Here is a 14,348-nt window from a genome sequence, read left to right as displayed (position 1 = left end):
ATTATTTCTTTCATTGCATCATCCCAGATCTTCAGTTTTTTTTTTTCTTTTATTGAATTTTTTTGATTTTTGAATTTTTTTTTGAATTTTATTGAATTTTTTTAATTATGTCCATCATAAATGCAAACATTGCTGGTCCAGAGGTTATAGGATGATGTGTAATTTGTTCTGATCACAGCAACTCATTAGACATACACATAATACCACAACTGTAAATTATTAGTAGTAATTCATTTGCCTCTTACAAAAGTATTTCACTTCACATATATTCTTTCCATTATATTATTATTATTATTTTTATCATATCCTCCATGAACTCAATAGGCTCACTGTGGGAGGTTCTTTCAACTGGCAACATATTTAACATACTGAATCTTAAAATCCTTAACACCCATTGTATTAACAACGCATTCTGGTAATGTGTTCCATTCATCCACAATTCCCCATGTAAAAAATCTACTCCTTGCACCTCTCTTCACCACACTCTTACATAAATGCCAGGAATTGCCTCTGGTTTTCCCCCTCTCACCTATGGTACAACTTTAAAGCTTTCTCCTAAACTTAACTATCCCTTAACTATCTCCCATGCACTACTAACATCCTTCCCTTGCATGGTTTTATGCTATGGTACAACTTTAAAGCTTTCTCCTAAACTTTTGCCATAATCACTTGCCTTGTAGTTCTACAAAAACCCCTTCATGACAGAATATTTCTCATGGTTTACAATCTATCAGGTCAGGACTACATGGTTACTTTCCCTAATCGGAGGTAATGTCCTTGGTTATGGATTTCTCTTTTGATTCTATGACCAAGTCTAATAGTCTCTCACCCCAAGTCCCTTTCATCACCTACTGCCTCAAATAATTATCTTTCAGTAGGTATATAAATTCCATTTCCTTCCTACCTCTTCCTTCCAATCTATATCACCATAGTTGAAGTTCCTCATAAGAATCACTCGACCTGCACTCATTGTACTAATTTGCTGATTCATGCCTTCAAGATCATCCCTGGAACCCCATAGCAGCAACCAACCGTATATTTTGTCTTATTGGCCTTGATCTGCTCTCCTATTCCTTTTGGCTGCAATTCTTTTCCTATCATCAGTACTGCTGATGATAGGAAATTCTAAACCTTCACGTTCTATCGCTGTAACTAAATCATCTGTTGTTAGCCAAGTCTCACTAATACCTGTAACTTTTAATAAGGTTGCACTAACCAATGCCAGAAACCCTCCCTCTTGTTCCTGGTACTTCTGGCATTAGTATATAAAAACTGCAACATCCCTTTAGGCTCCTCCAACCACCTTTACTTCCTGAATTAACCATCCTATTCAACATTTCTGCTTGAGAGACTAGATTCAGCATTTTTTGGTCATTCTCACACTCACTTGCCTCATGCGTGCCTTCACACACATTCACTTGCATCCACCCTAATTGCTTAAGTTTTTGTGAATTTGCACTTCAGCATGCTTGGTGAAGAAAGCTATCTAGACACCTAACACCAAAACCAGTTAGGTGCAGTCCATCAACATTATACAAATCCTTCTTTCTGTCAAACTTAGGCCATAGGTCCACAAATCCTACATCATTCCTTCTGCACAACCTGCGTATTGATTTATTTGCTGTCAATGTCCTCCTCAATTCACCTCTATCATATCATGGCAAGAGGCTTATGATCTTTACCTTCTCATTCATTTTTGCTTCATCCAACAACTCCTTCATATCTTTCCTCATAAAATATTTCTCACCTCTCAGATCATTAGCCAACCAAGACAATTAGTTCTTCTGCATTACCTTTTTTGCATCCAGATGGCATGACTAATATCATTAATTTTTGTGCAAGGAAAACTTGATTTTCTTATACTTTCATTAAGTACTCCCCCTGATCAATCACAGAGTCTCTATACATAATTTTTTCCTTACCTTATTTTTCTTGTTTGTTCACATGATTTCAGTTTTTTATCTTGGACCATCTGCTTCTTTCTCATCTCAGTCCTAATCTCTTGCTGCTTCTGCAACTTTTTGAATTTGCACTTTGTCCCTTGAAGGATAACATGTAATCATGCATTTCCTTATTTAGGTCTATTTCTTTCTCCTGTATTTCCACTGCCACATGTTCAATATTAATTCCAACATTAATATTTTCCATTGTTGATGCTGTCTACTTTACTAATTAATTCTGAAACCCACTGGAGATGGTCAGGACAAGGGGTTGGGGGGGTGCTTAAGGGTCAAAGTTGTATAACTGAGAGGAGACCTCCACATAGCCTTTAAAGGAATGCGGAGAACCGACTAGGGCTTCTGACCTAATGTCCATTCCTCACCTTCTCGTGGTGCACCCTGTTGGGTATCTACCTGGGTACTGAACGAACAAGGATGGGCTGGCAATTTGGGATTAGCTGACCAAATTGTATTCTTATTGGCTTAAACCAATATACAAAATGATGGTACAACATGACAAAATTTCATGCCGGCTGAGGCATCGCCCAGTTAAATAAGCCCCCCCCCCCCCCATTGTTTTTGCCAGGGAACCAGGGTGAACAGCGAAAAGTCAGCTACTGGAACAAATTTGAAAGCACACCACTACTCAACATGATTCCCTGACTAAATTGAATAACTGTTGTAATAGATATGGTATGATGGTCGACATTAAAAAGACAAAGACAATGAAAATAGGCAGAATCATTGAAAATGTCAACTGTGTGGTGAATGGAGAACCTGTGGAACAACTAAACCATTTCAGCTACTTAGGCACGATTTTTAGTGAAGATGGTAAATTCAATATAGAAATAGACAACAGAATCAGCAAAGCTGGTATGGTAGGAAGTCAACTGAATAAATTCATATGGAATAAGAGAGAAATTAGTCGGAACACTAAATTAGCTGTATACAAGATAGTGTTCAAACCAGTTTTAACTTATTGATCGGAGAGCTGGGTCAGAAGTAAAACACTTGACCAAGGACTAGAGATCACAGGTATGAGAGTCCTGAGAAAGATTAGTGGTGTGAATAGATGGCATCAATGGCAATATCATATTAAAAACAAGGATATTAGGAAGGAACTAGACATTGTCAGCATCCAAGAATGCATTAGCAGAGCTAATCTCAGGTGGTATGGTCACTTTAACAGAATGGGCAAGGAAAGATTAGCAAAACAAGTGTTTTCTGCCAGGTTGTCAGGAAAATGACCCAGAGGAAGACCAAGATACAGGTGGATTGATACAGTACAAAGTGCCTTAGATGATAGAAATATAAGATCTGATAATGTTGGAGTCTTGACAAGTAACAGACTGATTTGGAGGAAAATTGTAGATAGGAAGTTAGTAATGATGTAATTTTTTCATGTAGTACTGTCATATCCTGTACACCCCTTGAGGGTACATGGCAGGAATTTGATGATGAATATTTATAGTTCCATAGTTCACCTAACCAGCAACGTATTTATCAACCTTAAAATCCTTAACCCTCTCAACATTTGCAATGTATTCTGCTCGCTCACAGTTCTCCATTTAAAAAAAAATTGCTCTTCGCATCCTTCTTCACCACGCTTTTATACAATTTCCAGGGTTTGATCTCTTGTTCTTTTTCCTCTCAACTTTTATTCTTTTTACAATCCTCTATATTAATTCAGTAAAATCCCCTCACTAACTTAAGTATCTCCATCATATCGCCCCTCTTTTTCCTATTAACCAAACTCTTACAATTTATATTCCTTTAACCTCTCTCCGTAATCAATGTTCCATAGTCCTGATTGCCTTGGTCACTTGTCTGTGAAAACTGAGTGACCAAATCTGAACATAAGATTTCCATGTTTAAATTTCCATAACTGTTGCTAATATTCATGTCGAAGTTTCTCGGACAGAAAACTGCTTAGTCACTGGAATGAACATAAATAATTTACTAGCTAAAATTAATTATTTACAACCAACATTTCACTAACTTAAGCTAGCATTATCAGAGGCAATTTAACACTCAGTGAAAATACAAACTAAAATGACCTGGATAAGCACTCATGTGCATGTAGGGTAACAGTGGCACTCTTCATGGTAATTACTGTTGTTAGATAGATATATGGCAGTTGTTGGATAGATAGGGCAGTGCACTACAATCTATTTAAAATCATACTGTTCATTCTGTTACAGTCAACAGGGTTCTAGAACTTGTGCCACTTCCAAGAACAGTCTAAACTTGAATTTATAAAATAGCCTTGCTTTCTTCCATCTTATGAAGTGGTTTATCTCTAATGCATGTTGAGATAGTGCAAGCTGTCAGAGCACAATAGTCCAAGTGGTGTGAGCAATGCCTTAAATAGTAATACAACAATCTCCTTATCCCTACTTGTAAGTGTACTCCTTATCATAGGAGCAGTATGATAGGCAATCTTTGCAACACTGCAATGCATCCTCTAAATTCACTCCACTGTTAACCAATCATCATCCCTCCTCCCAATATCTCAAATATCATCCACTTCCTGAAGCACAGTTCCACAAATACAGTATATTGCCTTATGTCTTCACTCCAGAGTGCAGTACCTTGCATTTATCAATATTAAAAGTACTATTTCACTAATTTGTCCAAGCAAAAAAAAGTCTCTGTTCAGATCTTTGGAAGGGTGTTAACATTAGCATTGCTCATATTCCCAACTTTGCATCATCAGCAAACAACTAAAGATCCTCCATCACTCCACACAAAATATCAGATTATCAAATAAGTAAAACACAGTGGTAGTAGGATGCAAGAACAGAAATGATAGTTGTTTGCTGCTGAACCATTTGATATTACCTGTTACATGGACATGTATTTCATATGTCATTTCACACTTAAATGATTTGTTCATGTAAATGATTATCCTTGTCACTTAATTTCCCCCTAACATATCTACCTAAGTTCCTATTCATAAATACATATTTATTCAGAAAAGTCCAGATCCAGGTTTGTCACAGGAGAGTGTGGGTCAAATGGTGAATCATCAACTACAGTATGACCCAGTTTAATGCATGCACTTCACTTATAAGAATGTTATCTCAAATATGTAATTATCTATAAAGCTATAATGAAATTCATTTTGCTTATTTTATTATTATTATTTATTTTTTATAAATAGATGCCCTTCTGGTATGAGTTGGAAAGAACTTTTTAAATGCTGGTACTATAAATTTGGCCGCTATATCCACTGCTATTCAATAATTAAATCTGCTTGGAATAAACTTGATAATTTTATGATTATTAATTGCAGATCAATATATGAATCCTTAAATGGTAAGTTTTTATAGCAGAACAGCCAAATTAAAATAAATTTGCTAACATTTGTTTTATTTTGAACTACTTTGAAGCATTCAGAATTGTTGCAGACTGTTGAATTACTCCACATTATTTTATTGGATATATGTCTCATTTAATGTGTCCTTGTCCAAACAGCCTTATGTTTGGCTGTTTTTACATCTCTGATGCTATCAGAGATGTAAAAAACAAAATTTTTTACATCTCTTGCCATGCCCTTGTATTTTCTAACTGAAACATCATTATTAGATTTTAATTGCAAAACCATAAAAGAAATTGGGTTTATCAATCATAGACCAACTTTACTTTGTAACACTTTGTGCAAACACAGTTAAGTTGTACATTGCAAGTGTTGCAAAGACACATCATATTGTCTTTGATAAAAAGTACATTGACATATATGAGGTGGTAGTGTTGCCTCTATATTACGCATTGTCAGACCACTTGGATTATTTGCTCAGATTTGGTCACCTTGTTTTCATTGTGATGTGGAAACACTAGAGAGTGTCCAAAGGTGATTGACCAAAGTAATATCAAGACTCTGAAGTGTTGGTTATGAAGAGCATTTGAGGGAATGTTGATTACAGAGGTCTGTGGATAGGAGGAAAAGAGGTGATACGATAGAGACCTTAAAGTTAGTTAAGGGATTCTATCAGATTAGTACAGAAGGAATTATAAAAAGACTGGATGTTAAGATGGGAAGAACGAGAGGCCATCTCTGGAAGTTGTATGAAGATGTGGTGAAGAAGGGTGTGAGGAGTAGATTTTTTACATGGAGAGAGTTGTTAGTGAGTGGAATGCATTGCCGGAGTGCATTGTGAATGCAGGTAGTGTAAATAACTTTAAAGCTCATTATGATAGGACACGTTGCTGGTTGAGTGGGCCTCCCTCCAACATTGATAACCTTCAATGAGTCTGTTGCCTCAATGAAGGTTATCAAAATAATAATAATAATAATAATATAAGGGATAACAGAAACTTCACTTCAAGTCAAAGGACCACATCTGGTTAGCCAGTTTTAGGCACAGAACACTAAAAGAGCAAAAATAGCTAAAAGAATTAAAGAGCAGAAAGTATGCTATCAGGCTGTTGAGACTGCTGGTAAATTTTTAGCAACCAGCTCACTAAAAAGAATCAGTTTTTGAATAAAATTCTATATTTTTATTACATGTGTAAACATATAATTATATATTTAAAATAATAATAATAATAAATAAATAAAAAGTAGATTCTTCTTTTTTTGAGAATTACAATCCTCCCAACTCCCAAAGTATTAACTTCCCTTATTAGCAAACATTTGCTTAATTTTGCTTGGGCAGTTGCTTCTTAGGATCATGACAATTCTAGAAACATGAAATCTTTGCCAGACGGCAAGCTTGGAAATGCCATTACCTCAAAAAGTGGCTCAGGCAGAATTAAGCAGATGTTTGTGGAAAAATAATATTCCTGTGAAATTGCTAGTGGAGATAATTCCTACATAGGGACAGGGAAAAGACAGCACAAAGGATGCCAAAATAAGTGTGCTTTGGCTGGATCTTTCCATGTAATCTTGTACACAGTGACTAATGCACACCACCAATAAGTGTGCATTAGAGATATTAATAAAAAAAAAAAAAACTATTTCTGTGTGTGTGGGTGTGTTCTAACACACACATTAGAATACAATAATTTAGTCCTTTTGGAGAAATTTAATTTCATTCATGGCAAATTCAGTCCTTTAGGACAAGAATTTCTTTACAAAAAAAATAAGTTACTATTTTTATACACTGGTTTTGAAGACTCGTGACTGTAGAGTATTGGAAAATTATAGAAATAATTTTATTCTAGAAATGTTCCAAAACTTATTAAAAAAAAAAAATTCTAGTATTTATAGTATATTAGTATTATAATATTATATATAGTATTATGGATTGACAGAAAGTTTCTTCGTTTGATAGCATTCCTATTCTCACAGAAAATTCTCTATCCCTTAGTTTTTATTCCTGCCTATAAAACTTGATTAACCAACAACAAATTACATGATAACCACAGTAATTAACTTTAATGAAATGAAAGTGCAGATATTTTGTGCTGAAAATAACAGTACATCATCAGTGCTTAGAAACAAGCAAATCAAAGAAACGGAAATACAAGGTGCATACAGCAGTCAGTGGTTTACCAATTAAAAACTGTTGCCGCATGCTAAAAATTAATATTAATACATAATATTATTAAAAACTATTTATGATGGTTACATAAAATAAGAATCTCCCAAACTTTTGGGAGAGAGAGACAATCATTCCGATTCAGATTTGGCTGATGTAAAAGCGCTTTGCAACTTTCTTTGAAAAGGCATTCATATTTAAACCTGCTTCTAAGGTGAAGATGAACTTCATCCCGCTAGATCCCACTGTGTTTAGTGTCAATACTATGTTGTGCCAGACCAGACTTTTGAAGTTTCATGTATTCAATATAATACTGTTGTTCATTAATTCTTTTTTTTTCCCAGAATGGCCTGTCTGCCCGAAGCATGTCAGATTACATTCACAAGGTACCTGGTAAATGCCAGCTAATGATAGAGGTGACACTTTGTCTTTTGTAGATGGCAACAGATGAGAAATTTAGTTGACAGGAAAATATGTGGGAATAAGGTGATACTTCAGAATTCTACCAATCTGTTCAGAGATACCAGAAATATAAGGGATTGGAACCCTGCGGTCTGTTGAAGAATCCTGAGGTGTTGGAGCATAGGAGTCAATTAGGGTTGTAACCAGTGGTGAGCTATGGAAATTTTAACAAAGGGCTCGCATCGTCAAGCAAAAAAAAAAAAGACTAACTTAGCCCTTATAATATTTATATTGCGACTTTGTAGAGCTTCTGACAGATATGATGATTCCTGTAGGATATCAATCATTAATGCTAGATCTTTTAAAAATTGCAAATTGAGAAGTCGGTTTAAAAAGCCCTTATATTAATCGTTTGATGCAAAATGCTTGCATAAAGCTGGGTATTTTCTCCACACAGCAAGAGCCATCGTAAATTGCAAGCTGCCCCGTGGTCCAAACCAAACGCCGATCTTTAAAATTTCGATACGAAGGCCTTTTGCAATTGTATTTAATTCTCGTTGATTTTTTGGTGATTGATGATAAAAAGCATATAATTTATCCATAAATATTTCAAAATGATTTATTTCTTTAATGATTTTTTATCGAATTGTCTAATGCTAATTGTAAATGATGAGCTACGCAATGCCAAATCACAATGTTGGGAAATTTTTGTAGAAGTTTGATTGCAACACCTGATTTGTTTCCTAACATTACACTAGCTTCATCAGAACAAAATGCAATGAGATGATTTTTTAAATAGTTATCAGACAATCCATATGAATTTAAAGTAGCAATTATAGTAGCATGTATACATTCCACGGTGGTATTTTCTAGTTCTACAAGATTATTAAACAAGAACAAGGGGCTCGCAAATTTGAGAAAAATTTAACAAAGGGCTCGTGCGAGCCCCTTATTGTTCACCACTGGTTGTAACCATTAAATTTCATTAATGTTTTGATAGCGAGAAGTTCTTGTTGAAAGCTTGAGGGAGAGGAGCACATCTTATGTGCTCTATTAATTAAAGACTTGATAACACTAATTTTTTTGAGAATTAGTGTTATCAAGTCTTTGTGATTAGCAGACTTTTGATGAATGTATCTGCCAGTAAAGGTAGGTTTTTCAATAAACACTGGTTGATAAATTACCGGAGGCTGTGCGTGTAAGAAGGATGTTCAAGAATGGTAAGCTACCAGCCTTTTCTTTTTCCATTGTGAACTGAATGCATGGGTAAAGACTATTAATCTGTTGTAGGGTAGTAAGTTAATTTTCAGAATGAGGCCAAACAGCAAAGACATCATCAACATAATCAAACCAATGAGAGGGTTTGGGATGAATGGATGAGAACAAGGTATCTTCTAGATGGTTCAAAAAATAGTTTGCCAAAGGTGAAGACAGAGGGCTACCTATGGCAGTGCCATCAACTTGTCTATGGATCTTTTTTTCAGTATGAAATATCTGTACTTTCATTTCATTAAAGTTACTTACTGTGGTTATTGTGTAATTTATTGTTTATAGTCATGCACAGGTACCTTTAAACATTGGTTAAGTTTTATGTATGCCAGAAATAGTTTTATTCAAGTTTTATATATGGCAGTAAGTTGACTCAGTCAACTTATTGCCATATATAAAACTTACTCTATGCTACAAATTGCACTCTTATTTCTGATACTCATTGTATTAGTATATAGATATATCATCATCATCATCAAATTCCTGTCATGTACCCTCAAGGGATGTACAGGATATGATAGTACTACATGAAAAAATTACATCATTACTAACTTCCTATCTACAATTTTCCTCCAAATCAGTCTTTTACTTGTCAAGACTCCATCATTCAGATCTTATATTTCTATCGTCTAAGGCACTTTGTACTGTATCAATCCACCTATATCTTGGTCTTCCTCTGGGTTTTTTTGCTGCCAACCTGGCAGACAACACTTGTTTTGCTAATCTTTCTTCACCAATTCTGTTTAAGTGACCATACCACCTGAGATTAGCTCTGCTAATGCATTCCTGGATGCTAACAATGTCAAGTTTTTTCCTAATATCCGCATTTTTAATATGATATTGCCACTGATGCCATCTGTTCATGCCTCTAATCTTTCTCAGGACTCTCATATCTGCTGTCTCTAGTCTTTGGTCAAGTGTTTTACTTCTGACCCAGCTCTCAGATCCATAAGTTAAAACTGGTTTGAACACTGTCTTGTATACAGCTAATTTAGTGTTCCGACTAATTTCTTTCTTTCTTATTCCATATGAATTTATTCAATTGACTTCCTACCATACCAGCTTTGCTGATTCTGTTGTCTATTTCTATATTGAATTTACCATCTTTACTAAAAATCATGCCTGAGTAGCTGAAATGTTTTACTTGTTCCACAGGTTCTCCATTCACAACACAGTTGACATTTTCAATGATTCTGACTATTTTCATTGTCTTTGTCATTTTAATGTTCACCATCATACCATATCTATTACAACAGTCATTCAATTTAATCAGGGAATCTTGCAAATTTGTAGCGGATTTATTTAGAAGAATAACATCGTCCGCATAAAGCAAAGAGCTGATATTAACATCTCCAATTCTGATATCATGTTTAATACCACTTTCCTTCATAATGTAATCCATATAGATAATGAATAACAGAGGGGATAATGTACATCCTTGTCTCACACCAGATTTAACATTAAACCATATTCCTGTACTTCAATTCTAACTGCTGACTTACAACTCAAATAAAGACTAAGTATTGTTTGATATAATGCCCCATTGACACCATATAACTGTAACGTATTGAATAGCTTCTCTCTTGGCACCTTGTCATATACCTTTTGCAAATTGACAAAACTTAAATACAGATCTTTGTTATATCCCCATGCTTTCTCGACTATTTGTCTTAAAGTGAAGATCTGATCCTGACAGCCACTATTTGGCCTGAATCTAGCTTGTTCTTCACCCAGCTTTTCTTCCACAATTCTTCTCTATCGTTTCTCAAGTATACTTGCCAGGAACACTTAATAGGGAAATACCTCTGTAATTCTCACATTCAGTTTTTCCCTTTTTATATATGGATACTATGAGCGCTCTACTCCAATCATCGGGAATTTGTCCCTCTGTCCAGGCTTTCTGAACTATGCAGTGCAGCCATTGTAAGACTTTTATACCACCATATTTCAGCATTTCTGGTCGAATATCATCTACTCCTGCTGCCTTTCCACATTTTAAGCCTTTGATGACTTTTTCTACTTCAAGCATGGGTATATATTCCTGACTGCATGCCTGGTCAGTGTTTTTTATCACTGTGCTGTCATCACTGCTTGTTTCATTTAGCAGTTTTTCAAAGTAATTACTCCATACTTCAAGGATATCTTTATCATCTCTAACTCCTTTTACAGCACTCTTTCCTCCATTACTAAGCTTCTTCAATAACCTCCAGAATATTTTGCCGCCTTCTTGATATTTATTTTCTATATTCTTACCAAAGTCCTCCCATGACTTTTGTTTAGCTAGTTTTACACAGTGTTTAGCATTCTTGCATTTGTCTCTGTATTCTCTAAGAGCACAAGCTGACTTATTTGCCAGGAACTTTTGATATACTTTCTTCTTTTCCTTCACTGCCTCTTTAACTTCCTGTGTCCACCATGGAGTTCTAGTTTTTCTATCCATGCAGACACCTTCACCACATGCCTCTCTAGCTGAATCAGTCAGGACTTTCTTCAAGGCTTGGATTCCTGTTCTCAAACTCTTTCATGTTTTCTTCAATAATCTTTGTGTATTTTAGTCTACAGTTCACATCTGAGAGCTGCTCAACTTTCATTTGCTTTAAACTTTTCTTACATGTTATTCTTTTCAATATGAAATTCAATTTTATCCTGCTCAAGACTAAATAGTGATCACTTCCAATTTCAAATCCTCTGTACACTGTGGTGTCTTGCACCAGGGAGAAAACATCACTTATCAACAATAACATAGTCAATGAGACTTTTCTTATTCCTTGCCTATTCTCTCCATGTGAATTTGTGCACATTTTTATGTTGGAACATGGTGTTAGTAATAACCAGCCCTGTCCTGAGCAGAAATCCAACAGATATTTGCCATTATTATTAGCTTTGCTGTTTTCTCCAAATTTTCCCAAAATATTTTTGTATGTCTCACAATCATTTCCTACTCTGCTAGTTAGATCCCCAACAAGGACCAACTTTTCCTTTTTCATTGTGTGAGTAGCTTTTTCTAAAGCATCAAAAAATTCCTCCACTTCTACCTTAGTAGAATCTTCTGTGGGACCATAGGCACAAATAAGTCTCATTGTCCAGTTCCCAATTCTCATATTTGCCCACATTACTCTACTTGAGACTGACTGCCATTCAAGAAGATTAGCCTCGTATTTTGTGTAGAATACTATGGCTACTAATTCTTTTCCTTGATTGTCATTGAAATAAATACAAAATGTTATATTCAGAATATAACATTTTGTATTTATTGCTCAGAAAGATCTCACCAGTTTTTGTCTTTTTTGTTTCAGTCACCCCTATTATGTCGATCTGGTACTTATCTAATTCCTCAGATAGCTCCATTTCTTTGCCATTCAGGCTTCTTATGTTGATAGTACCGATCTTTAACTCTGATGATGTTGAGTTGGGGTGTGTTTTCAGATTTTTTCCAGTAGCTGACTTTTTGCTGTTCGCCCTGGTTCCCTGGCGAAAACAACCGGGGCCTTGTTAAACCGGGCGACGCCCCAGCTGGCATGAAATTTTGTCGTGTTGTACCATCATTTTTTATTTTGGTTTAACCAACGAGAATACAATTTGGTCGGCTAAATCCCAAATTGCCAGCCCAACCTCATTCGTTCAGTATCCAAGTAGATACCCAACAGGATGCACCACGAGAAGGTGAGGATTGGACATTAGGTCAGAAGCCCTGGTCAGTTCTCCGCATTCCTTTAAAGGCTATGTGGAGGTCTCCTCTCAGTTATACAGCTTTGACCCTTAAGCACCCCCCCTATATAGATATATTCATTTCTAAAATGCACATTGTGCCATCCATATTATTTTCCTTTTTTGAAGAGTAAAAGAAAATTCATGCCTAGATTGACACATAGACATTCATCTTTTCTACCTTTTTATTATTATTTTAAAAATTTTTCAGGATTTTATTACTTCTTCAGATCTGATTACAGTTTAATATATATAGATTATGAAATTAGTATTTCTGTTTCATTTTATACTCATTTCATTGAATTTAATAAATTTTGAAAACCCTAAATGTTTGGTTAGCAATGCTAAATGGAAAATAAATTAACCAAATATTTTCAATCTTTAAGGGCAATACATTTAATTAAACATTACAATTATGAAAATCATTGTTATTAGTTTCATAGTATGTATCCTCAAGGTACATAATACTGTAATAGTACAACATAATTAAGTTGCCATTGTTACCGACTTCCTGTCAGTAATTTTCTTCCAAATTAATTTGTTACTTTTGCTAATCTTTTCTTTCCCATTTTGTTTAAATGGCCATACCACTGTAAATTCTTGAATGTTTAGGATGTCGGGTTTCATTTAATATCTTCCTTTTTAAAATAATTTTTCAATTGATTCCTCCCATTCACTATCCTAATTTTCCTAAGAATTTTCATATCTGTGTTCATCTGCTGTTCAGTTTTTTTTTTAAAGCTGGAAAGCTCCCTCCACAATGTTCATGATGGAGGTGGCCTTTTTTATTATTAATCTGTATGTTACTTTTTTTTCCCCATGTTGTAGATGACCTTTCTCAGTTTTCTAATAACAGGTCAATTTCTATTTCAATATCTATTTCTAGAACTCTTTAGATATCAATTATTTCTCCATGCTATGTTGTGATTTTCTTAATATTGATAGTGTCTTATTTATTCTCAGTTCGTCATCAGTACAAAACTAATAATTTAATATTATTTTTATTTTGCTCACCATTCATTAAATCATTGGAGGATGTGAGACATCCTCTATGAGATTTTAATGAAATTTAAGGAACGCATGTCAACATTTTGAGGGCAGCACAACATATTATGGCAATGATACAGAAGACACTGATGAGTAAGGACGAGTAAGGAGATTATGGTTCTATCGTATAAAATCTTGATCAGGTCATATATGGATTAATGTGTACAAATTTGTTCACTTGGTTTTCAAATGGATGAAGTGATACTGTAAAGCATCTTGAGATGATTGCCTAAAGTGTGTTTCTTTTCTCCAGAATGTTGGGTATTAAAAAAAATTGAGGAAATGCAAAGTGTCGAGTCTAGAGAATAGAAGGAAGTAGGCAAGGATTTGATTGAGACATAAGTTAGTAATAAGTTATTACCAGATTGTGGAATATTCCTCCATTCCCTTCCACAGAATGGAAGAAGATGGGAGAATAAGAGGCCATCCCTGGAAGCTGTATAAGGAGGATGTGAACAGAGAAGGATGACAAGTAAGTTTTTTACATGGGGAGTGGTGG

The 14,348-nt window shown here is 35.0% G+C and overlaps 1 protein-coding gene across 5 annotated transcripts in view; it reads left to right on the top strand.

The window, feature by feature from the left end:
* LOC150104071 (F-box only protein 3-like) overlaps positions 1-14,348 on the top strand; it is a 345,412-nt gene that overhangs the window by 37,968 nt on the left and 293,096 nt on the right. For 3 of the 5 annotated variants that reach the window (XM_090396738.1, XM_090396740.1, XM_090396739.1), the window contains one exon: positions 5,104-5,258. The exons of the other annotated variants lie outside the window; for them this stretch is intronic. In XM_090396738.1, the coding sequence (XP_090252864.1) occupies positions 5,104-5,258 (155 nt within the window). The remainder of the gene's footprint in view (positions 1-5,103; positions 5,259-14,348) is intronic. 5 annotated transcript variants of the gene reach the window in all.

The sequence above is a fragment of the Typopeltis vanoorti genome, chromosome 8 (assembly GCF_054136105.1).
Source record: "Typopeltis vanoorti isolate ZY-2024b chromosome 8, IOZ_Tvanoo_1.0, whole genome shotgun sequence".
In the NCBI taxonomy this organism is placed as follows: domain Eukaryota; kingdom Metazoa; phylum Arthropoda; class Arachnida; order Uropygi; family Thelyphonidae; genus Typopeltis; species Typopeltis vanoorti.
The sequence above is the reverse complement of the archived record's forward strand: the minus strand, read 5'-3'. Positions and strand labels throughout refer to the sequence as shown.